General features: G+C 48.0%; 1 protein-coding gene across 1 annotated transcript; it reads left to right on the forward strand.

Annotated features, from left to right (window-relative positions):
* The first annotated feature begins 2,558 nt into the window (after nt 1-2,558).
* Nucleotides 2,559-23,809, forward strand: LOC119302294 (chaperone protein ClpC2, chloroplastic). Its single transcript, XM_037579331.1, has 10 exons — nt 2,559-2,712; nt 10,931-11,513; nt 19,210-19,325; nt 19,416-19,538; nt 19,615-19,800; nt 20,746-20,961; nt 21,118-21,335; nt 21,701-21,776; nt 21,856-21,945; nt 22,423-23,809. Exons 2-10 carry the CDS (start codon nt 10,955-10,957, stop codon nt 23,599-23,601), a joined length of 2,763 nt encoding a protein of 920 aa, XP_037435228.1. The 5' UTR covers nt 2,559-2,712; nt 10,931-10,954; the 3' UTR covers nt 23,602-23,809.
* The last annotated feature ends 1,376 nt before the right edge of the window (nt 23,810-25,185 follow it).

Raw genomic sequence — 25,185 nt, forward strand, 5'->3', positions numbered from 1 at the left:
CAAGAAACGAACTCCATATTAGGTCTCCAGATGAAGAACATGAGGTGGCGACATCTCTGTATCATAAAACGTGATGATTTTTTTGTGTCTTTGCACATATATGGGAATTTATGGCGATGGAATCATCAGAAGGCGCTGGACAGGAGGCCCGCACAGCCAGGTGGCACACCCTGGGGGGTAACGAGCCACCAGCCCGTGTGGCGGCCCGGTGGCCCCCTCTATCACTTCTCACTCCATAATTCATTATATAATCCAAAGTAAGTCTCCAACTATCCCCACCCAATTCTGTTTTTTATTTCTATAGAAAACAACATCATGATAGTTTGCTGAAAACAACGTTAGTCCGGATTAGTTTCACTCAAATCATAGAAATTAGAGGCCAAAACAATAACAAAAGTGTTTGGAAAAGTAGATTAGTTGGAGACGTATCATGACATGGCAAAATTATGAATATTTTCGCCATGACAAAATGTGTATTAGTTATATGGCAAAAATAGGATTCAAGACATTGCAAGAGGTATAGAAAGATTGTTGCCATGCAAAAACATTTAACAAATTGTGTATTGCAATGATATTTGGCCATGGCAAAAGTCTCATCAGCAAAATTTGTATTCGTAATGGCAAAAATTGCATGGTGACATGGCAAATGTTATGAAGATTTTTGCGATGGCAAAATGTGTATTGGCGAGATGGTAAAATGGGATTCAAGGCATTGCAAGAGGATTAAAATATTGTTGCCATGCAAAATGAATTACCAAATTGTGTATTGCAGTGATATTTTGCCATGGCAAAAAAGTGTATTCGTAACATGGCAAAAACTGAATTCTAGACATTGCAAAAGTTATAAGATTGTTGCCATTGCAACAGATTGAAAAAGATATAAATTGCAATATATTTACCATGTGCAAAAGCATTTTAAAAATTTGCCCATAAAATGGCGGCTTTCTAACGCATGACAAAATTACAAATATTTGTACAAATCACATGGAAAAAGTTTATGATATTTTCTGTTCTAGGCCATGGCATCTTTACATACATGGCAATTTCTAGAATTTTTTTGATTCATGAATCATGGCAAAACTAGAGTTTTAATGTGATGGTCACATGGCAAATGTATGAAAAAATTGCGATCTATATCGTGGCAAAATGTAGAGAAAAGACATATTGCAAGTGACGAAGGCAAAAATTATACTGGACACATGGAAAATTTAGCATGATTTGTTTTGTTTTTCCACAAAACACAAAATCATGGCAAATTTGCCATGTGAACACAATTTAGGTTGCCATTGTGTTAAATAGAACCTTAATTAGACAAAATTCAGTACATGTACATAACCAGAAAAATCGGGTGGCTCAATCACTCTGAAAGAATATGTGCTACAAATAACATCTCACCAGGCCGAATCAGCGATACACAGACCATACAAGGAGTCGTTGCCGATGAAGCTCGCACACTAGGTGTGGCAGCGGGCGGCGCAACGGCTGGGGAAGACAGTTACCGACGTCTGCCACTGGAACGTGGTGGAGAAGGTTGATCTAGAGGATAGCTGGCGGGGCGCAGCGTTCCCGGCAACAGACTGTGGCGGGAAGCACCGGATCAAAGCTCCATGGTGGCGTGTGTACGAGATAGAGAGAAGGTGAGAGAGCAGGTGGAGCAATGATAAGAAAACAGAGGAGGCATAGCGCCACCACGACGGCGACAACAATCGAGCGCCGCCCTCGAGCTGCTTCTCTCCATGTCGTTCGCCGTCAATAATTTCTCCTTCGAAATCTTGCTGCCGCCGGGTGTGGAGATGCGGAAGGAGGAGGGGAAAGAAAGAAGATGAGTGCAGCAAGGCCTCACCAATGAGCTGCGGCTGCTCCATATGTCCATCAGGAGGCTTGGTGCGGCGACGGAGGAAATCCATCAACGAGCAGCTCGTCTCTCCCTCTATGCGAGGATGGCGACAAAAAATGGAACGAAAATGATAGTGTCAAGGGGGGAGTGGATAAGGTGGCGGTTGACTTGTCGTGAACGCGCATTCGCGCGGACGCGTCCCTACGACATACGAACTGGAAACATGACCTAGCAACCAAATGTGCTTCAATATCCGTGCAAATAATCTGACGGCAATCGATGTGTTAGCCCTAGAAACCTAAAAGTCCGACGCCAGATTTTTATCATTTTCGGTAATTAATGAAGCATGTGGGCCTTCATGATCCTTGCTAGTGTTCATTAAAAGGAAGACAATGTAGGAGTATATTCAAATCTTCATTAGCATCATCTCTGCACCAAGACTTGTGCTAGCTGTTAATGTCTCAAATTTTGTTGAACCCAACTGTCTTTTTCTTCCGTCCCAACATTTTACGTGCATCGTATGAACAGTTGCAGATTCTCTTCTCATGAGATGAAAAATAATAATATCTGAACCGCCAAAGAAATATCTGCCACCATGCTTGGCGGGTAAATTGGTGACTTGTCCAAATCCCCAGCCCTCATAATAATTCAGAAAAAAAAGATACTTGTGGAAACTAAAGGAGAGAGAGAAAAGAATCAGCCAGAATGAGCATGAGGCCAAAACAAAGAAAGGAAAGAGCAATTCTCTTCTCTGGTTGCTTGTTGGGCACCCCCAACCAAGCGACTCCTCTTCTCCCTTCTTATCTCCTTCTCCTTGGAGGAGAAACAAACAGGGCCGCGCTCCTTTCTCTCCCTCTCTCGGTCTCTCATCGCAGGTGAGTAGTTCATCCTCGTGGCTTCCCTCTCTCGATTTCCTCGCTCTTGGTTCCGGTAATCGCTTGTTCTCGGGCGAGGGCTTGATTCTTCAACGCCAATATTTCATCTTTGGAGTGATTATTGGTCATGAAGCCCCTGGGATGTTCTCTTCCCCTTTGTTTTTAGTTCTTATATTCTGGTTAAGGTTGCCCTGGGCGATCTCGCGGCAGCATTAGTTGATTGATGCGGCAGAAAGTTCAAGTGCGCCAGCGATCCTTATCTTTAAACGGACGGGCGAACCGACGGAAATGTTCTTTTCTTCCGCTTGACACTACTCCAACAACAACAAAGCCTTTCAATCCCAAATAAGTTGGTGTAGGCTAGAGTTTTGTGGGTGCAATAGCTACCTTCCACGCACCCTGTCCAATCTTTGGTGATATTTCAGTCCTTTAGATCTTTCATTACGGACTTCTCTCGTGTCAAGTTTGGTCTATCCTTATCTTTCTTGATATTATCAGCATGCCTTAACCATTCGTCATGCACTGACGCTTCTGGAGGCCTGCATTGTATATGCCCAAGCCCTTTCAGACGATGTTGGACAAGATTGACAATACTCCAATCTAGCGATTTTTTTCCTGAGGCAGCCCCTTATTTTGCCAAAGATGCCTTACAAAAGAGCAACTCTAGCAGTGTTGCCATATTGGCAGCCTCCATATCACATATGGAGCAATATGAGGCTGCCGAGCCAAGTGCACACATAGAATCAGCATAAGAGCTTCCTTCATATCATGGGACCCATTCGTCAGTGGGACATATTTTTTTCCCAATCTCTGATACATATATATTCAGTTAAACCTGAGCATGGCGACGAGGGCTTGGATGGCCAGTAGCACGACAGCGAGGGCTTTACAACGGGGTACCGATTGTGACTGTGATTTGGTCGTTGGCGACCCGTTTCCAGTACTGATTTCAGCTTCAGGGTGTCAGTTCCGATGGCGGCAACTCGATTCCGATGGCGATGCTCAAAATCTCCATAGATTCCCCGCTTCTTAAAATTTCAAACATCGTCGTCGATTTCATTCCTCCACGCTTCTCGCCGTAGAGTCGTCGATTTCTTCCCATCTGGTGGAAAAATTATGCTAACCATTTTTGGGACACATATGGTGATCCTTGTGGAAATCCTTATGTGTCTCCCAAAATGGCTGACATAAATTTTACCACCACTTCTCCTCCGAGAACAGCACCTAGTCCGCCGGCTGTTATAGTGGAGGTTGTGATCGGCGAGAAGGGGAGTGGAGGCTGCGGGGCTTTTCATAGCTGCAAGCTGCGACAGTGGGAAAAATTGCGGTAAAATTGCCATGAGCCAGCGCGGGAGGTTGAGGAGGGAGGTGAAACTTCCCTCCCGCATGAGCGGATGGCACGTGCTCCAAACCAACGTCCCCAGCCTAGTCATATTGACGGTTATTATGCCAATTGGCCCGATACTGCTAGAGTTGCTTTAAGAGTATGGAACGGAGGCCATCATCTAACATCATCTCCCCCTCCCCCTCCGTCGCCCCCGCGCGGGAGACCGTGGGGTCCCAACCCTCCGCCGTTGGGCCCCTCCTTCCTGCTCTCCCCTCCCTCGCCGTCGGTGGTCGGCGCCGGGCTAAGCCCGCGCGTGCGATGGAGGCGGCGGAGGCATCGCCCTCTCACCCCGGGCTAGGGATGCGTGAGATCCCCGATCTCAAGGATGAGGCCCCGATCTATGGCAGCGACGCCGATCTAGTCCAGGGCCGTCTCCATGAGCGCGGAGGATGAGGCCCCGATATATGGCAGCGACGCCGATCTGGTCCAGGGCGGTCTTATAACGCCCTCGATGCGGCGATATCTCCCACGTGTCGAAGCACGACTTAGAGGCATAACCGCATTGAAAGCAATGTCGCAAGAGAGGTAATCTTCACACAACCCATGTAATACATAAGGGAAAGAGATACATAGTTGGCTTACAATCGCCACTTCACACTGGATAGATGGCAAAACATATAACAAAACAAATGTAGAGCTTAAGGGCATATCATGCACACAATAATCATGGCAAAAATGAAAAATATCTAAATGGAGCAGCAGATCTGACAATTATCTCAACTAGCATACTTCTAACAAAATTTCGGGCATTAAGATGAACTCAAATGAAAATGATGCAATGGAATGAAATGATGTACTCTCTGAGACGAACATTTTGATATGCTATATGCCCAAAACGGAGCTACGGATGCGGAGTTACGACATGATGAATATGGGCATATGAAACATGGAAATCTCGGGGACTTAGTGAAATTATACCTCCGCGAAAAAGTCAACGCGGGATGAGGATATCCGGGATGGGGTGGATCCGGTTCGGGATGGCGCCGTTTGGTTCATCTCCCGGTGGATCTCATCCACCAGGGCGGATCTGGATCTGCACGCTTCTCGAGGTGGCGCCGGGCTCTCGCCGGAGAATTGCCGGAACAGGGCGCCGGAGTTTGGGGAGGAGCTGCAGCCGGAGTTCGCCGGAGGCGGCGGGCGAGACCGGAGGGTGCGGCGACCGGCGCGGGTGGCGCTGTGGCCGGCGGCGAGCGCAGCGGCGAGGGGCGAGGGACGGCGAGGTGCCTCGGGTGGCGCGCGGCGCGAAGGAAGGCGGCGGCGAAGCAAGCTGGCGGCCGGTGGAAGGAGCCGCGGCTCGGGCGGGAGGAGAGCCGGGCGTGGGCGGCGGTGCAGAGATGGGCCGGGCGGGCCGGCCTCGGGCCCACAGGGTCGCGGCGGCGCGGGGGAAGAGAGAGGAGGGCGCGGGCGACACATGGCGGCGGCGGATTCGCTGGAGTCGGCGGCGGAGCCGAGGTGGCGTCCTCTGATTGGTGGAGGTGAGGTGGCCGGCGGAGCGGACATGTCCGGGCGGCGCGTGGACGCGTCCGGCGGCGCGAGGGGAAGGATTAGGGTTTCGTCTGCGCGAGAATTTCGGAGGGAGACACATATTTATAGGTAGAGGGAGCTAGGGGAGTCCAAATGAGGTGCGGTTTGCGGCCACGCGATCGTGATCGAACGACCGAGATGATGGAGCAGGTTTAGGTGGGTTTTAGGCCACTTTGGAAGGGTGTTGGGCTGCAACACACACGAGGCCTTTTTGGTCCCTCGGTTAACCGTTGGAGCATCAAACGAAGTCCAAATGGTACGAAACTTGACAGGCGGTCTACCGGTAGTAAACTAAGGCCGCTTGGCAAGTCTTGGTCCAAACCGGAAATGTTTAATCCCCACACACGAGAAAAAGGTAGAAATGACCACCGGAGGAGAACGGAGCGCCGGATTGCAAAACGGATAACGGAAAAAATGCTCGGATGCATGAGACGAACATGTATGCAAATGAAATGCACATGATGACATGATATGCAATGCATGACACGCAAGCAATGACAAGGCAACAACAGCCAATAACTGGACGACACCTGACACATCGGTCTCGGGGCATTACAACACTCCACCACTACGAGAGGATCTCGTCCCGAGATCTAGAATGGCACCGGAGGGAAAACGGAAGAGAAAGAGAAGAGGTAAAACTAAGTTGCTCCTTTGCCAAACGAGTGAAACCAAAGAACCCTGAAAAAGATTAAGCCATATCCAGAAAAGAATACAGCGGAGATGACGAAGCTGAGAACACTCCGTTAGAAAAGAGGAACAAGGAAGAACAACTTCGAGCAGCACTCCGATTGAAAAGAAAAGAAATTGAATAAGAACTTGGTAAGATGAGAGGATACTTGATGAAATCAACAACACACTACCTCCGTAACTATTGAATGAATGGGGCAAGGGAGTAAGAAAGATCTCAGACAGCACTCCGGTTCAAAAGAGATGAAAAAAAACTAGATAACATGAAAGAGCTTGAGAAAAGGGACACAATACTCCGGTTAAAAGGATAAGCACGATCAAAACATGGTCCTGACAATCCGAGAAGATGGGTTGAGGAGAGCAACATCACAATGTCTCCGGAACGAAGGGAAACAAGATCTTGAGAGAGCACGGTTACAACAAATGCTAGAACGGAGTTGTTGAAAACCAACAACGAAAAGAATAAGCTTGATATGGTCTTATAGAATACATCTCAAATTATGAGGTGACAACCTGCCACTCACGGGAAGAAGAATTGAATTGATATGGACAAGGAGACGAGAAAGTATTTCACCGGAAGGATAAAGAAGAGCTTGGGTCAAATATAAACACCATGATAGCAACAATCCTCAGGGAAGGCTTTAGGTGAAATATAACCCTATATAACTCCAATGAAGAGATTGATGGACTTAAAATACCTCATTCTTAACAATATGTGAATCATGAAGGATGAGCTCAAATTATCAAGAATGACATAATACCACCTCCAAAGATACGGTAGAAAGGAATCGCACTCACGAATGCAAGATGAAGAATGCTAGAGCTCCTCTGAAAAGAATCTCGATGAACACTTCGAGAAGGAATCAAATCCTTGATGAACCATCATGTAGAACCTCCATGAAGAACTCCGGTAGTAAAAGAAATGATCAATCGAAATGGAGGATGAAAAGAATAAGATTGAAGCCTTGCAATGATTTAAATGGATCTCGCGATGAAATAATTGAGAGAACTTGGAACTCCGGGAAAGAAAGAAGAGCACTTGAAACCCAGAATAAGTATGATGAACCACTCCGGAAAAACAGGAATTGAACAAACTCGATGAAACAAGAATAAGAATTATATTATGCTCGTCCTTCATCAATTAAATTGATGACAAACAATGCATTTGGCACCCTACTTATTCTCGTAGAAAGGATTAAGAGAGATATAGCGCAAACTTGAGAAGGTATTGAACGAACCACCGGAATGGTTGAAACAACGAATAAATTGATATGGTGACCAAGGAAGAGAACTCTTGAACGGACCACCGTAAGAATTGAAAATGATCGAAGTAGGGGTGCATCACCGGTAAGAATTAGCAAATGAACGAAGGTGCTTGAGAAAAACTAGATACATGAGAACGAAGAGATCAAGAACTGATTAGAGGATATTTGATTGATGCACCGGCAAGATAGGAGAATGATAACTGACAGCTGAGAATGAATAAACCTGAATTGATGGACTCCGGATAACAAACTGAGAAGACTCTTGAATTACTCTGGATAGGTGAAAAAAATTCTCACGATCAAAACAATTACGAGAGGATGGCAACAAGCTAGAGTCACGAATCTTGAAGAGAGTGGAGCAAGATTAAAGAGAAACTCTTCTTCGGTTTTCAAAATCCGAGAATGACGACGAGAAACATCACCAAGAATTATTTAGACACTCCGGAAGAATCAAAACGAAGAGGTTGAGCCAACGATGAAAAGAATTGTGAAAGATCTAGGAGATGGCATTTGACTGATGATAACTCATTCTTACGTCAAACTTTAAAAGGAATTTAGGATAGCTCCGGGAAAATAAGAAGAGTCAGGTAAGATCCTGGGAAAAGACCTGTGGGTTAGGGCCCACTCAAAAGAAACACCGTTGAAATGATTTAAAAGAAAGGTTGCACCGGTTGAATTAAATGACTTGAATGAGATAACATCCTCGAAAGATCTTGAAAGAATCTTGAATGACAAGACGAGCCTTTTTAGAAAATTTGAGCATGCCGGAATAAATGAATAGCGAGAAGTGAATTATTATGAAGTACACCGGTATGAGAAGGCATTGAAATGAGGAAAAAGGGTAAGGTTAACAAAGCTTGACTTGAAACCACCGGAGAAGATAAAAGAAACGAAGAATGATGAACTAGAAGCTCCGTTAGAATCTTCATGAGAATCACCGGATAAGAATTTTGACAGGAAAGGATGGAGAGACTTCACAAGAATGAAAGATACTTGATTAAGACATCTGAGTCCTTAAAGAAACAAAGGGAGGGAGGATGGGAAAAACAAAGGCAACTTGGAGACGGATGAAACAAACAACGTTGAGAAGAAAACCTGAAGTGGCGATTCATGTATTGTGTGAAGTGGCGATTGTAAGCCAACTATGTATCTCTTTCCCTTATGTATTACATGGGTTGTGTGAAGATTACCTCTCTTGCGACATTGTTTTCAATGCGGTTATGCCTCTAAGTCGTGCTTCGACACGTGGGAGATATAGCCGCATCGAGGGCGTTATACGTCTCCATGAGCGCGGCAGCGTGGCGGCCAGCCGGTTCCTAGGGGCGGTCGTGGCAGCAGCCTGGCGATGCTCTGCCTGATCTGGGGCGGAGGCTGCTGGATCCGGGGCGACGGCCCCTAGGTTGGCCTCCTCGTCCGAGCGCGGCGGGGCAGGTGGGCTGCCGGGGATCGGATTGGGCGGCCGGTGTTCCTCCGGCGGTTTCCGCGGCGTCAGATCTGGTGGTTCCCCTCCCTCCTGTTGCCTTTCTTGTCGTCCCGCTGGTTTGCGGCTGTAGGCTCCGGTGATGGTGAGCCCTGGTGGTGTACCTTGGGTCCGGGGGAAACCTTGGCCGGTTTGACTGTTCCAGTGGCGGCGGTGTCCATGGGCATCACTTTCCTTCATAAAGGCGCGGCCCAATCTACCCACCCTGATCTCATGCCGGGTGAAAACCTACAATCCTCTTCGGTTTTGGCGGCAGTGGTGCTTCACGTCGTGACCTTCCTGAAGGTGTCGTCAGGGGTCTTGGGGCTTGGTTGGGAGTGCAGAGGAATTGCAAGTGGAGGGGATGGGACCAGTGGCAGCAGGTGGTGTTCGCGAAGGAGGTGTGGCGTTGCATCTGACACGTCGACAATGGCGGTTCCCAGCGGCATGGAGCAGCGGGGTTTCGCTGCTGGGCGTGTGTTGATGGACGAGCGCAGGATGGCGGCGTTGTCTCGCGTCGTGGCGGCGTCGACGACAGCTAGACCGGGCAAGGTTGATGTGTCAGTACAGCTCTGAAGATGGATTGGTGGCAGTTGGCGGCGGCGGCCACTGAGTGTGCGCCGGACCGGTGGGTGCTCCATACCCGGCAGGTGGCTTGGTTGGAGCCTCAGGTCTTAGATGTTAGGTTTGGCTGCGAGGTCTATTTGGTATTAGGCTCAGACTATCAGCATCCCTTCATCAATTGGAGTAGCGACAGATTTTGCCTAGACGGTGGCTTCAGTCTTACTGATGTATTACTTTGTAAGATCTTTTGTGAATAATTAATAAAGTGGCTGCATGCATCGCCCAGATGCAGAGGCCGGGGGTCTTCCTCCTTTTCCAAGAAAAAAAAGTATGGAACGGTGGACTAGTATTTTCATTTACAGTGCAAAATAAAGTCCATGATGAAGTGCACGTCTTATTTTATTTCTTCCACTAGGGGTGTGAGGCAGAAAGGGAGTGTGGTTTAGGGTTTTAGGAAAGAACAACAGCCGCCACTTGAAAAAAATTTGAGTCCCCTCGCCTCTGGCTGCCATCTTGGCCTCAGAGTTTTGTGGCTGCCATCTTGGCATTGAGAGATGGCGGGACCTCAGCTCCTTCGTTTTGTGGTCTTCGTTAGGGTCTCTCTAGTGGTGGATGTGGTGTTTTTGTGAATAAAGGTACCGTGGTTCTTTCTCTATCGTGGCGGTGCCATGTGATGAGTTTATGTTATTGATTTGTGTTGTTTTTGTTGGCTTTCTTTCTAGAGTCGGATCCCTTCTTTGACGTTTTGGCAAAGATCTTGCAATTCGAAAACCTGCACCTTTTTTTAGATTGACAACCTGCACTTCTAGGGGATCATCCAGGCCCAAATCCATTCATAACTTACGGCTTCCTATCATCTTTGATGATCGACTCAAGGGGCTTCCAAAAGCATTTATTGGCAATCAAGCTTGTGCGGGTAAACGAGTGGCAGTGTCGCTGCTCCGGTCCAATTGCAGTATCTTTAATAAAACCTTGACTATAGTTCATCTTGCAAAGACTGATACCACGGAGAAGATGTCTCTTAAGAGATTACATTATAATTCTTAGTTGTAGGTGTTACTGTGTAGTTTCTTGGACTTTGGATCCAGAGGATTGTACCTGTGATGGTTGTCGAGTATGAATGAAGTTACATGTGTTTCTCAAAAACAAAAGAAAAAAAGACTTAGGGACGCAAGACGAAGAGGTTAAAGCTAAATAAACATTGACTTGTATCGTTGTTGTACTAAAGTATTTCTATCGTGTTTTTCTCTGAGCATTCAGCTTACTTCTCTTTGAGGATCAAGTATCTAGAATGGTTTCTAACTACTTCTATGCTAACATCTTGCACAGGTTTGGGACAACTTACTTTTGACCATGGCAGGGACCTTAGTCCTGCCGGTTGCTCTTGAGACAACTTTTGCAGGCCGTACAGGCGGTCGGCACTGCAAGTCTCATGGAACCAGGAGGACTCCCTCAATGTTGGCAATGTCATTGAACCGTCCTGTAAGGATGGCAGCATTTGTCGGTCTGAGATCGGTACATAGCTTCTCAGCCGTGCGCTCGTCCAACTTCAGGTCAACAGTTGCATCTTACAGATTCTCTAGACGGGGAAGGCGTGCTTCTTTTGTAACCAGAGCAATGTTCGAGAGGTTTACTGAGAAAGCTATAAAGGTCATAATGCTTGCGCAAGAGGAAGCGAGGCGCCTGGGCCACAACTTTGTCGGAACCGAGCAAGTTCTATTGGGTCTGGTTGGAGAAGGCACTGGTATTGCGGCAAAGGTGCTTAAGTCCATGGGTATAAATTTGAAGGATGCCCGTGTGGAAGTGGAGAAGATCATTGGGAGGGGCAATGGTTTTGTTGCTGTCGAAATACCATTCACACCACGTGCAAAACGTGTTTTAGAGCTTTCATTGGAGGAAGCTCGGCAGCTAGGTATGTCAGTCAAGAGGTCTTTCTATAGTTTGATCCATTTTATTTTATTTCTATGGTTCCTAGGTTACTGCCAGACAAACTGAAACCTAACAAAGGGATAGTTACATCTCTGTTACTGGAACGATTGATGCCTTTTTCTTAGCTAGCTATCAGTTACTCTCTCTGTAAACAAATATAAGAGCGTTTAGATTACTATTTTAGTCATCTAAATGCTTTTATATTTCTTTACGGAGGGAGTATAACTTAAAAGTTTTCAGCAACCAAAACATGAATTCGTTCCATCACTAAGTGTTCCAAGTTGAACTAGCGGCAATTGATATCACTAGGGTTGAATTTGTGACTGATAATACATATTTGATTATGGTGACCATCGCTCTTTCCATTATGCTTCCATCCAGGATGATTGAAGCGGAGGTAAAGCATGTTCTCTTCACACTTCTAATTGCTACTGCGCTTTTTCATGTTCCTCACCAACTATAAGTCTAAATTTTATCCGTTGGCCGGTTCGCCCACACAATTGGCTAGCTACCTGACTACTTTCATGTAACACCCACAATGCGGCTATATCTCCCACGTGTTGGGGCACGACTTAGAGGCATAGCCGCATGGTAGGCATGTCGCAAGAGGGGTAATCTTTACATATCTCATGTACTGAATAAGAAAGAGATAAAGAGTTGGCTTACAGTTGCCACTTCACACAATATATACATATTCATACATCATCCAAGGTACAAACAAATGTCCGACTACGGAATCAAAATAAAAGAAGACAACTCCAAATGCTAGATCCCCGATCGTCCCAACTGGGCTCCACTACTGATCAACAGGAAACGAAACAAAACAACGATCAAGATCTTCATTGAGCTCCCACTTGAGCTGGGTTGCTTCACCTGCACTGGTATCATCGGCACCTGCAACTATTTGGAAGTATCTGTGAGCCACGAGGACTCAGCAATCTCACACCCGCGAGATCAAGACTATTTAAGCTTATGGGTAGGAAAGGGTAGTGAGGTGGAGCTGCGGCAAGCACTAGCATATATAGTGGCTACCATACGCAAATAAGAGCGAGAAGAGAAGTAACGCACGGTCGAGAAACTACAAGTGATCAAGAAGTGATCCTGAAACTACTTACATTCAAGCATAACACAAGAACCGTGTTCACTTCCCGAACTCCGCCGAGAAGAGATCATCACGGCTACACACGCGATTGGTTCATTTTAATTAAGTTATAAGTGTCAAGTTTTCTACAACTGGATATTAACAAATTCTCATCTGCCCATAACCGCGGGCATGGCTTTCGAAAGTTCAAACCCTGCAGGGGTGTCCCAACTTAGCCCATCACAAGCTCTCACGGTCAACGAAGGATATTCCTTCTCCCAGGAAGACCTGATCAGACTCGGAATCCCGGTTACAAGACATTTCGACAATGGTAAAACAAGACCAGCAAAGCCACCCGATGTGCCGACAAATCTCGATAGGAGTCGCACGTATCTCGTTCTCAGGGCACACCGGATGGGCAAGACGTCGGGTTGGCATAGACCCTGGTTGCCCAGGGGGCGCCGGACATCGCCCAGTTTGAACCAACACTCGGAGGAGCACTGGCCCGGGGGTTCAAAATAAAAATGACCCTCGAGTCTGCAGAACCCAAGGGAAAAAGGCTTAGGTGGCAAATGGTAACACCGGAAACAACCATCGCATAAGCAACCCGAAGAAGCAACACCGGAAAGAAGCAAACAACATAGTAAACAACCATCGCATAAGCATGGCATGATGCACAACCAAGTATGATGCATGTCCGGTTTAATGAGGCATGCCATGGCAAAGTGCACAAACAATACTAACACCACATTCAAGTTATTTAGTTCGATCTCGTTTATGTACCCAACAATATTAAATGTTGATTAACATGGCAAGAGGTGAAGCATGAGTAAAATACACCGCTAGGCATTTTAAATGAGGCTGGAAACATCAAACAACAATTCCGGTAAATCCCCATATGCATTTAGCAAACAACAATTTAAATGAGGCCGCAAACAACAATTTAAACATTCTTGGTGTTGTTATCATGATGCGGATGACATACGCAAGTTTATGCAAGTTTTATGAAAATATTGATAAGAGCATTATGAAGCATTTGTCACCATGGTGGAAAGAAAGGGTGCCACGGCGACGAATCCGAAAATGATGCCACGGCAACATGTCGGTTCCGGTAGCTCATGGAGATACTGGTGCAAAAGGAAAAGTGACGGAAGCGTGTCAAAAGATGGTGGGGGGGTCCCGGTAACCGGGTGTCCCACGAGACGACGGTATGGCAACAGGGAACATGCAAGAAACACGTCGGACATGGTGCACACGCGAGCATTTCATACAACACACAACATTCGTTCACGCGCGTCGTCTCGGTGGTTATACCTTTGAAGCGTGCATTTCGGGCGGAACGAGTTCGTAGTGGAAGTAGTCGTTCACGGGTCGTCGAGGGAAGTAGTGGTTCACGTTCGCTTTGGGAGAGGTACTTGACGAATCCAAGGTTTCCGGGGGCGACGGTAGTAGAACTTCGCGAATCCGAGTTCTTCGGAGGTCGTCATCGAACTTGGTCAAATACACGATGTGGGTAGACGTTCACTCGACGGCCTTCGACGACGGTAGTTGTACACGGGTCTTCGGCCACGGAAGTAGTCGTACACGTTTTCGTAGAGGTTCGGGGTCAACGACATGGAACTTGACGTCCACGGGGTCTTTGCGGGTCGACGGTAGTGGTTCACGTTTTGTAGCCGTTCGAGTCATCGGTGGAGGAACTTGGCGGTCCATGTAGTCGAACTTGGTGCATCCGAATGGTACTGGGTGAATCCCCGTAGTCGAACTTGGTGGCCTTGACGAACCGAAGTGGTAGTAGGCAAAAAAACACGGTCACGGTAGTCCCCGGAGATGTAGTCTCGTGTGCGGAACTTGACGGGTCAGGAGACCTCGGGAAGGAAGAAGCTCGGTTCATGCCAAGGTCTCGGAGGGGCCAACCATGGCGTTCCTGATAGGCGGGCAGGGCAGCGCAGACTTCTGGAGGACCATGGGCGCGCGAGGAGGCAAGATGGTGCGGCGGCAGCGCAGGAACGGCGGCTCCGGCGTGGGGCTGCCGGGATCTCGTCGGAGACATGGCCAGAGGCGGGCGGCGCGGCTTCCTAAGGAGCCTAGGGCGGCCATGTAGGAGAGGGAGGCGCAGGCAGGAGGAGGCGTTGAGGCGGACGGGTGAGGCGACGGCCACGGCAGCGCTGGCCGCCGGCATCAGGCCGTGTGGCCCGTGGGCAAGCAGCGAGGGCGAGGAGGCAGCCCCAGGCACGGGGAGGCAGCAAGGCGCTGGGTCGCGCGTGGGGTGGCCTTCCTGATGGAGCTCGGCGGCGGCATGGGATGCGCGGCGGCGAGGGTAACTCGCGGTGGTGGCGGCAAGGGGATCGAGGACGAGGAGCTCCTCTCCTGGGTGTGGCGGCGCTGTGTGGGAACGAGGGAGAGGACGAGGGGATCGGGGAGATGGGGGTTGCGAGGGAGATGGGGATCGGGCGTGCGGTTCCCTGGTGACGGCGCTAGGAGGAGGCAGGGGAAGTTGGGGATCGATCAGATGGGCTCTCCCCCTGGCGCTAGGGTTACGGGGGAGTGGGCCTTGGGCCAAATTGGGCTGCGGGCTCCCTTCTCTCTTTCTCTCTTCTCTTTTTATTTTCTTAGCAGAAAACAATTAAGGAGAAGAAAAGGAAAGAGGAAGGTTAGGGAAAGAATTTGAGTACGCAGATAAATTTCCCGGACTCGCAAAAATACGAGGAATTTGACAAAAATGGCCTGAGGATTTTTAGAGGAAGTAAAATCCACACGCGTTGGATTTAACTCGGCAAGTTTGAATTTTGAAACCCATTCGAATGAACTCCAAATGGGTTGAAATTATAGGAGGTGACCCTACACAATAGATGTGATTTATGGGCAGATTTGGGACATTAATGGAGAAAGTAAAATTGCAACCCAATTTGCAATTTAACTTAAAAGGTCGAAAAGAAAGGATAGGAGGTTGAGTCGGGTAAGGGAAGAGTTGAAGAGTAGTGCAATTGTGTTATGGGTGATTCCAAGTTAACGGAATATTTTATAATAGCTCCCTAAATATTAGGAGGATATGTTATGAAGAGAACTCACCATGTGAATTCCCTCGATTTAAATGGATCAAAGATCCATGCCATTTATTTAGTTGAGTTAAAAAAAAAGACATGATGGCATGATGACATGATGCAATGCACATGATGCAATGATGAATGCAACAAGCAAAAAAAAATCACACAATGAATCTCGGAAACCCTGGAAGGCATCTGAAGCTCCGGTCTTGGGGCATCACATTTCAGTTACAACTTAAAAGTATTTTTGTTTTGAGAAAATCTGAAAGCCTTTCGTCTCGATAGATACAAGAGGTTATTTACAAGCCTATGACTAGGCCTATGACAAGCACAACAACTCAACAAGCACCACACCCCTATGAGCTATCTTCTGCCCATAGTGACGCTTGGAGCTAGCCTCTCCCGCTGTAGCCCGTAACTATGCTTCTGCAGGATGGTATTGGGCAGCAAGGTGATGCAGGGCCTCTCCCTGTTGAGGATGGCAGCATTTTGCTGCTTCTAAAATCCACCAACTATGAGCATTAGGCATGGCGTAGTGCAGTCAACGGCCAGTTACTGAGTCGCCACCAGCCAACGAAGTTGTCTCCAGCTATCAGTAAACATACAAGTCTTGGACAATCTGTAGGATTTGCCATTGGTTAAGTGATCCAGGCTGATCCAGCTGGAACAGACACCACAATGACTGTGACTCATAATTTAATTTTTGCTACAGCAGCCATTCTATGAATTCACACTCTCCTCATTCCCATTATGCTGTTTTCTGAAGGGATTGTAGTTGAACTCACCAACATATGCTTTAGTGCATCGTATTATGTTGACACTTGCACTTGCTAAAGTGCTATTTCATCGTTCTTCTACATGAACTAAAAGTCTAAATTTTAAATTTATAAGGGGATACATGGATGTACTTTTATCATGCACTTCATTATTTTGGTTTCCCAATATATAGTTTTTCAATAATGGACATCCTTCTATTCCTTATATGAATTCTTCCCTCTGTTTTCATGATGTGGTTGGTAGAAACTAGGGTTCTACCGGGTCTAGGGCGGAGATTGTAAGGGAAGGAGGGGGCTGGATGTGGGCGATCTCGCGGTCGCCGGCGGCTAGGCGCCGTCGTGCGCGAGGGAAGAGGCGTTGGCGTTGGCAGGAGGCGGCTAGGGTTAGGTCTCCCGGCTCCCTTCAGGAAGCCGAGCAAATAATGATTGCTTCTTGCTTAATCTCAAAACGGGTCCTTACATGAGTTTATATAATCCTCCTAATGATATAATTGGGCTAAGCCCCTAACACGATAAGATAACTGGGTCGGGCCCCTAACTGCCTGGCTGTAATATATGCCGCTCATAACATTTCTCCCCGCTTGCACAAACAGCTCATCCTCGAGCTGGAAGGCGGGAAAGCGCTTTGCGGAACTCCTCGAGGTGAACAGCCGTCACCAAACACCTTCGCGGCAACTGGGGCGTGCAGGTCGCCGAGCCCGGCGGCGGCGGCTTCCTCCTCCATGTAGTCCGCAACCTCCAGGTAGAAGAGACGCGAGTAGACGTGGCCGGGCACGTAGGGCTCGTCTCAGTTGAAGCACAACCCTTGGCGGCGACGCTCGAGCAGCTCGGCCGAGGTGAGCCGGCGGAACGGGCGCGCCGCGGTCGCGGCGAGGGGTGCCGCGGAAGCCTGAGCAGGCCAACCTTGCGCGGGAACATCCGGCCAGGGTGGCGACCCAGCGGCCCTGTACGGTGATGCCTGCTGGATGGCCACCGCGCGACGCTCGAACGCGCGTGCGTAATACATGGCCGTCTGAAGGTCCTGGGGTCCCTGCAGTTCCACGTCCACGTGGATATGATCTGGCAGACCGCCAACAAAGAGCTTGGCCCGCTGGCGAGACGTCACGTCGGGCGCGTGGCACGCCAGGGCCTGAAAGCGGTCGGTGAAGTCCTGCACCCTAGAGGTGAAGGGGAGGCGGCCCAACTCCGCCAGCCGGCTCCCGCATATCGGCGTCCGAAGCGAAGGAGGCAGAGCTCGCGAGAACGCTCCCATGGGGGCATGCCGCCCTCGTCCTGCTCGAGGGCGTAGTACCACGTCTGTGCGGCACCCGGAGGTGATAAGAGAGCCAGGTGCGGTCCGACACGAGCATCCGTTGCCCTCGGAAGAACTGCTCGCATTGGTTGAGCCAGTTGAGGGGGTCCTCGGTGCCGTCGTAGGTGGCGAAGTCGAGCTTGGCGAAGCGCGGCGGGGTCGGAGTCGGACCCCCGTGGGCGTGCGGCTCGGCGGTACGGGGCAGCGAAGAGAATGATGCCGGGTTGGTGGGCACCGGGGGTCCCCCGTGAAACGGCGGTCCCGCGCGGCCAGCGTAGGCACCCGCGGAGCCGGAGGGCCCGCCGTACTGCAGGGTGGGCGCCGGCTGTTCCCCGGCCATAGTGTAGGCCGGCTGTGGCGTCAACCCGGCCAACCAGGCCAGAAGCGGTGACGGTGAGGGTGGGAACCGGATCTGCTGGATCGGAACGCCCGCCGGCATGGTCGTCGCCAGCCCGATGCTGAGCGGCGGGGGTGCCTGGGGCTGCAGTGGCTGCTGCATGGGCGTGACGGACGCGGCGGGATGAAGCTGCAGCTACTGCTGCATGTGGGCGACGGGCGTGGCGGGAGCCGCGAGGGCCGTCGATGGCCACTGCGGCTAGATGGGGGTGCTGGCGGGGGGCGGCTGCAGCGGCAGCGGCTGCTGCATGGGGGGCGTCATGAGAACCGGCGACGGCCACTGCGGGGTGGTGGCGGGCGGCGGCTGCAGCGGCCCAGCGAACGCCGCGGAGGCTGCCGAGTGCGGCGAGTAACACGGCAGGGCCGGCGGACTGGTGGCGGCAGCCGGCAGCGGGGGTGGCGGAGGCCTGTAGGGGCTGGCCAAGTACAGCCGGATCTCCTGGACCGCTGCAACGAGAGCGTGAAGGACCCCGGTGACCTCCTCCGGGGTGTAGATGGCGGTGGAGGGCACTGGCAGCTGGGCGGTGGGGGCGCTGGAGGTGGCGACCAGTGGCGCGGGTGGGGAGGACAGCGGCGCGGTGGAGAGGGCCAGCGGCGCGGTGGAGAGGATTGGTGGCACGGTGGTGATGTGGGCAGTGGTGGGGTGGGCGGTGGTGCAGACATGATCGGAACCGAGCTATCTAATACCAAATTGGTAGAAACTAGGGTTCTACCGGGTCTAGGGCGGAGATTGTAGGGGAAGGAGGGGGCTGGATGTGGGCGATCTCGCGGTCGCTGGCGGCTGGGCGCCGTCGTGCGCGAGGGAAGAGGTGGTGGCGTTGGCAGGAGGCGGCTAGGGTTAGGTCTGCCGGCTCCCTTCGGGAAGCCGAGCAAATAATGATTGCTTCTTGCTTAATCTTAAAACGGGTCCTTACATGAGTTTATATAATTGGGCTAAGCCCCTAACACGATAAGATAACTGGGCCAGGCCCCTAACCGCCTGGCTGTAATATATGCCGCTCATAACAGTGGTGCATCTGTTTTGTCATTACATTTGAACAAACTGCTTAGAAGGTTCCTGTTTACTGGAGCTGATACCCTCATCTTTCCAGGACACAACTATATTGGGTCCGAGCACTTGCTTCTTGGATTGCTTCGTGAGGGGGAAGGGGTGGCAGCTCGCGTACTTGAGTCTCTTGGTGCTGACCCCAGCAATATTCGTACCCAGGTAAGCTATATCTGAGATTGCGGTCTCTTTGAAAAGCAAGTCTTTTTTTCTTCCTTTTATCTTGTTTTCACAAATGTTATGCATCTATAGGTTGTCCGGATGATTGGTGAGACAACAGAAGCTGTTGGTGCTGGAGTTGGGGGAGGGAGCAGTGGTAACAAGATGCCGACACTTGAGGAGTATGGGACTAATTTAACAAAATTAGCCGAGGAGGTAATATTTTCATTTTACTACGACACAATAGGTGCTAGTTCAGGCCTCTAATTGTTAAGTCCAATAATATCTGTAGGGAAAGCTAGATCCTGTTGTTGGGAGGGAACCACAGATTGAACGCGTCGTACAAATTTTGGGCAGAAGAACCAAGAACAATCCCTGCTTAATTGGAGAACCGGGTGTTGGGAAAACAGCTATTGCAGAAGGGCTTGCTCAACGCATTTCTAGTGGCGATGTGCCTGAGACGATAGAGGGGAAGAAGGTATACCTTGGTGCTTTAATGCAGTTGTATACCTTGTTGCAATTCTTATATGTTGATCCTAATATTTGCTCTGTTAATTGATTCTGGCATTCCTGTGAAGTGTTCACCCAGTAGATTAGGTGTATGGCTCTCATTGTATTTCTACTACGTTTGATTACTGCCTTGTGTTTGGTTTATCCATGCTGTTCTGCTTGAGCTTGTACCTTACTATGACAAATCATATTTTTCTTTTAGTGGAAAACATAATTTTCGAGCAAGTGTATATCCAATTTCTTTAATTATCTATGCTGATGCACAGACTTACAAGCAAAATTGCAGAACTTGTGTGCACGTCTTTTGGACAAATAATAAGGGTAACATGTGCAATTAACTCCACTGGCTGGTGTATGCAATCAACCCCACTGGCTAGTGTATGCAATCAACTCCACTGGCTGGTTCATAGAGCTAAGAGGAAATGATAGAAAAGACTTACCAGCATGGTTTAACTCCTTCATTTAAGCACATGCCTTAGTTGTACTCTCTTCTTTTGGGCATAATGCCTTGTCATAGCTAGATAGTAGATGGTCTTTTTTAAGTTATGTATATTCATACAAACTACAATTTCCTTTTAATCACAGTAGGGAAACCTACTGTTTTCTTCACACACAAAAAACCGTATGAAATCAGCTTCACAATTGGTTAATGACACAAAGGAAAATTATAAATAATTATGTGTTCAAAAATTACTTACGTGCGATATCTGTTATGTGTGCAAATTAGGGGCCATAGTCCCAACTTCCAAGGTCCATGCCCCGCAATCTGCACCAGTCAGATGTGGACCTTTTGAGACTACGATCCTTATTTGTACTATACTTCATACTTGTCACTTTGTGTGTGTGTGTGTGTTCCTGCATTGTTTTGAAAAGATTGGAAGGAAATGATCATCTTCGAAACCATTTACTACAGGTCATTACCCTTGATATGGGACTTCTTGTTGCTGGTACGAAATACCGTGGAGAATTTGAAGAACGGTTGAAGAAACTGATGGAAGAAATCAAACAGAGCGATGAGATAATTCTCTTCATCGATGAAGTTCACACCCTCATAGGAGCAGGAGCCGCCGAAGGTGCTATTGATGCTGCTAATATTTTAAAGCCAGCTTTAGCAAGAGGAGAACTACAGGTATGTCGATGAGATTACTTGGCACCGTATTGGGACACAGGGCTAACAATCTGCTTTCTTATGCTAAACATTTCTAGTGCCTGGTATTATTCCATCAAGCTGAATCTGTAGTTTCTTTTGATTTTACTGAACCTTTTTTACAACTAACCTTCTCAGTGTATTGGAGCCACCACGCTTGATGAATACAGGAAGCATGTTGAGAAAGATCCAGCATTAGAAAGACGTTTCCAGCCAGTAAAGGTACCGGAACCATCAGTTGATGAGACCATAGAAATTCTCAGAGGGCTCCGGGAGCGATATGAGATCCATCATAAACTTCGTTACACTGATGATTCTTTGATTGCAGCTGCTAAGCTATCTTATCAATATATCAGGTATGTGAACTATGAGATAGAGTCTATCACCTTAGCTGGTCATGCTAATATTACAATACAACTTACCAAGTAGTTTATGATACAAAATGAACCTGTGCTGCAACCAAAATGTGGCTGAGATTCCGAATTAAAAGGTCAAATTTTTGTTGACAGTTAATAGCTTAACATAACCATCAGAGTCTACAACATCAATACTTAGAAAACCAAATGAGGAGCATATATGCTCTGTAATGTGATGTATGATATTCTCAGGCTTCAAAAACATTGCAGAGAAAAATTATACTATGTTTCTTGTCCGAATCTCATATACAACTTGGCTGCTATCCTGTATCCTTTTAATATCTGGCGAATTGTTTTGTTTGCAGTGATCGTTTCCTCCCAGATAAAGCAATTGATTTGATTGATGAAGCAGGTTCACGTGTTAGGCTTCGACATGCCCAGGTAGAGAATGTGTTTAAATGTTGGCCTTTTCTATTTTCTGCATGCCCCGCACAAAATCTAAACAGAATCACTTATGTAGGTTCCTGAGGAAGCCAGAGAGCTTGACAAGGAGCTTAAGCAAATAACGAAAGATAAAAATGAAGCTGTCCGTGGCCAGGATTTTGAGAAGGTATCAGCCTACGGTGGACTACTATATTTTGAATTCTCTTAATGCTGATAGAGCAACCCAACTGTTTAAAAACTTCATGTGGGATGTTAATCCACCATATTTAACTTGTTTAGAGTGTTCATTGATATAATTGGAAGATGACATGTAATTTCATAGTATGATCTAGGCGTTCTTGTCGGTGCGGTCGGTCTCAGTTGATGATAAAAAATGTTTGTCATACTTCTGACATTAAATAGTTATCACTGCAAGTAAATTATTACTAGTGTCCTTGAATCTGCCTTTTCTCTAGCATAAAAACCGCACTAGTGTATGTTTATTCTATTCATGTGGGTTGATGATCTCAACTTTCTGGATGCCAACCACCATATATCTGCACTTTCTTTGATATAGATGCTAACTAATAGTTGCTATTAATATATTCCCTTTATCGAAAAAAAACTAATGGTTGCTGTGCCTATTGCAATGTTATGCCATTAGGCTGGAGAGTTGCGAGATCGTGAAATGGAATTGAAGGCCCAGATAACAGCCTTGATTGACAAGAGCAAGGAGATGAACAAAGCAGAGACTGAGTCGGGAGAGACGGGGCCGATGGTGCATGAATCAGATATCCAGCACATTGTGTCATCATGGACTGGTATTCCAGTGGAGAAAGTCTCGACTGACGAATCTGATAAACTTCTTAAGATGGAAGAGACATTGCATAAGCGTGTCATCGGCCAAGACGAGGCTGTGAAAGCAATAAGTCGGTCTGTTCGCCGTGCTCGTGTGGGCCTCAAGAGCCCCAACAGACCAATTGCGAGCTTCATTTTTGCAGGTCCCACTGGTGTTGGGAAATCAGAGCTTGCAAAGACTCTGGCATCATATTACTTCGGCTCTGAAGAAGCCATGATCCGGCTGGATATGAGTGAGTTCATGGAGAGGCACACTGTGTCCAAGTTGATCGGTTCACCACCAGGCTATGTGGGATACACTGAAGGTGGGCAGCTGACGGAGGCGGTTCGACGGCGGCCATACAGCGTTGTGCTTTTTGATGAGATTGAGAAGGCACATCCGGATGTGTTCAACATGATGCTCCAGATCCTGGAAGACGGAAGGTTAACCGACAGCAAGGGGAGAACAGTGGACTTCAAGAACACGCTCCTGATAATGACATCAAATGTTGGGAGCAGCGTGATTGAGAAGGGGGGGAGGAAGATCGGGTTCGACCTCGACTCGGACGAGAAGGACAGCAGCTATGGCAGGATCAAGAGCTTGGTGATCGAGGAGATGAAGCAGTACTTCCGACCAGAGTTTCTCAACCGTCTGGACGAGATGATCGTCTTCAGACAGCTGACCAAGCTGGAAGTCAAAGAGATCGCGGACATAATGCTGCAGGAGGTTTTCACCAGGCTCAAGACCAAGGACATCAACCTGCAGGTGACGGAGAAGTTCAAGGAGCGGGTCGTGGACGAAGGGTACAACCCTAGCTACGGAGCGCGGCCGCTGAGGAGGGCCATCATGAGGCTCCTGGAGGACAGCCTCGCGGAGAAGATTTTGGGCGGGGAGGTCAAGGAGGGCGACTCTGTCATCGTTGATGTGGACCCGGAGGGGAAAGTCATTGTGCTGAATGGCGAGAGCGGACTGCCGGAGCTTCCAACCCCGGCGGTCGCTGTTTAGTTGTTGGTACTGTATAGAACACGTAGAAGATTGTTAAGCATATATATACAATACAGCGTTTTCATTTCCTTCCAGCACATATCTCTTCATAGGTGCGGCAGTCAGGTCAGGTGTATATAATTCTATAACTGTATGTATAAAATATACAGTAATATGCATATATAATTTAAGGGGAAAGGAAACATTGCTGGCTTTGGCTCTTGATTGATCCACTCAAGTGCATTGCTCCTGAGCAGTTCAGACACTGATTCCTGCTCGAGTTTTTCTTTTTCTTTTTTGTGAAATACTCCCTCTGTGTCAAAACACCCTTATATTAAGGGACGGAGGGAGTAGGCACCAGTGATGTTCTTGGAAACCGCTTCTTGCGTGGAATCCAGGTGCTTCAAATAGGGTGCATTTGCTCTTATCCTCTCTACAGTTTTTTGTATTGTAAACTGCGTAAAGATGGGAGTAAATCAAATTTTTTATATAGGGGTCCTGCATAGTCTAAATAATTATTCCATTTTTCAATCCGGGTCGGGCTATTTTGGGCCCGGTGTAGGATCGAAAGTATGTTTGAGGAGGAGGGGTTGATTAGACTATTCACCAAATAAAAATCTAGCATTTTCTCAATTTTAAGTCTTGGTAGATTTTATCAACTTAACACAAGTCAAGCAATCAACCTACACATGCAATTCTAAGAGTATAGCATCGAAATGTAAATCATTGCATATAAAGGTAAAGGAGAGGAGTTTGGAGGGAGCAAACACAATGTAGACACTGAGATTTTTGGCGTGGTTCCGATAGGTGATGCTATCATACATCCATGTTGATGGAGACTTCAACCCACGAAGGGTAACGGTTGCGCGAGTCCATGGAGGGCTCCACCCATGAAGGGTCCACGGAAAAGTAACATTGTCTATCCCACCATGGCCATCGCCCACGAAGGACTTGCCTCATTTGGGGTAGATTTTGACGAAGTAGGCGATCTCCTTGCCCTTACAAACTCCTTGGTTCAACTCCACAATCTTGACGGAGGCTCTCAAATGACACCTAACCAATCTAGGAGACACCACTCTCCAAAAGGTAATAGATGGTGTGTTGATGGTGAACTCCTTACTCTTGTGCTTCAAATGATAGTCTCCCCAACACTCAACTCTCTCATAGATTTGGATATGGTGGAAAAAAGATTTGAGTGGAAAACAACTTGGGGGAGGCTAGATATCAAGATTCTTGTGGTTGGATTGGAATGTCTTGGTCTCAACACATGAGTAGGTGGTTCTCTCTCAGAAAATGAATGCTGGAAGTGTAGGCACGTTCTGATAGTCTCTTTAATGGAGAGGAGGGTGGAGGGGTATATATAGCCTCCACACAAAATCTAACAGTTACACACCATTTACCAAACTCGATGGGACCAAATACTGAAACTTGGTCAGACCGATATGGTTCAAAATGTGAACGTTAGGCTTTTCGGTAGGACCGACAAGATCAACTCGGTGGGACCGATGCGTTAGGGTTAGGGCATAACTTGATCTCGGTTTGACCGATTACTTCAACTCGGTGAGACCGATTTCAGTAATAAGCAAACAGAGAGTTGGTCAGGCA

Source organism: Triticum dicoccoides, chromosome 5A (assembly GCF_002162155.2).
Source record: "Triticum dicoccoides isolate Atlit2015 ecotype Zavitan chromosome 5A, WEW_v2.0, whole genome shotgun sequence".
NCBI classification, from domain to species: Eukaryota; Viridiplantae; Streptophyta; class Magnoliopsida; order Poales; family Poaceae; genus Triticum; species Triticum dicoccoides.

Bases quoted from the DNA above. Each gene is read 5' to 3' on its own strand.
- LOC119302294 (XM_037579331.1), top strand. From the start codon at position 10,955: ATGGCAGGGACCTTAGTCCTGCCGGTTGCTCTTGAGACAACTTTTGCA. The intron at 11,514-19,209 runs GTATGTCAGTCA...TCATCTTTCCAG, and splicing joins GGAGGAAGCTCGGCAGCTAG to GACACAACTATATTGGGTCC. The intron at 21,777-21,855 runs GTAGAGAATGTG...TCACTTATGTAG, and splicing joins TTAGGCTTCGACATGCCCAG to GTTCCTGAGGAAGCCAGAGA.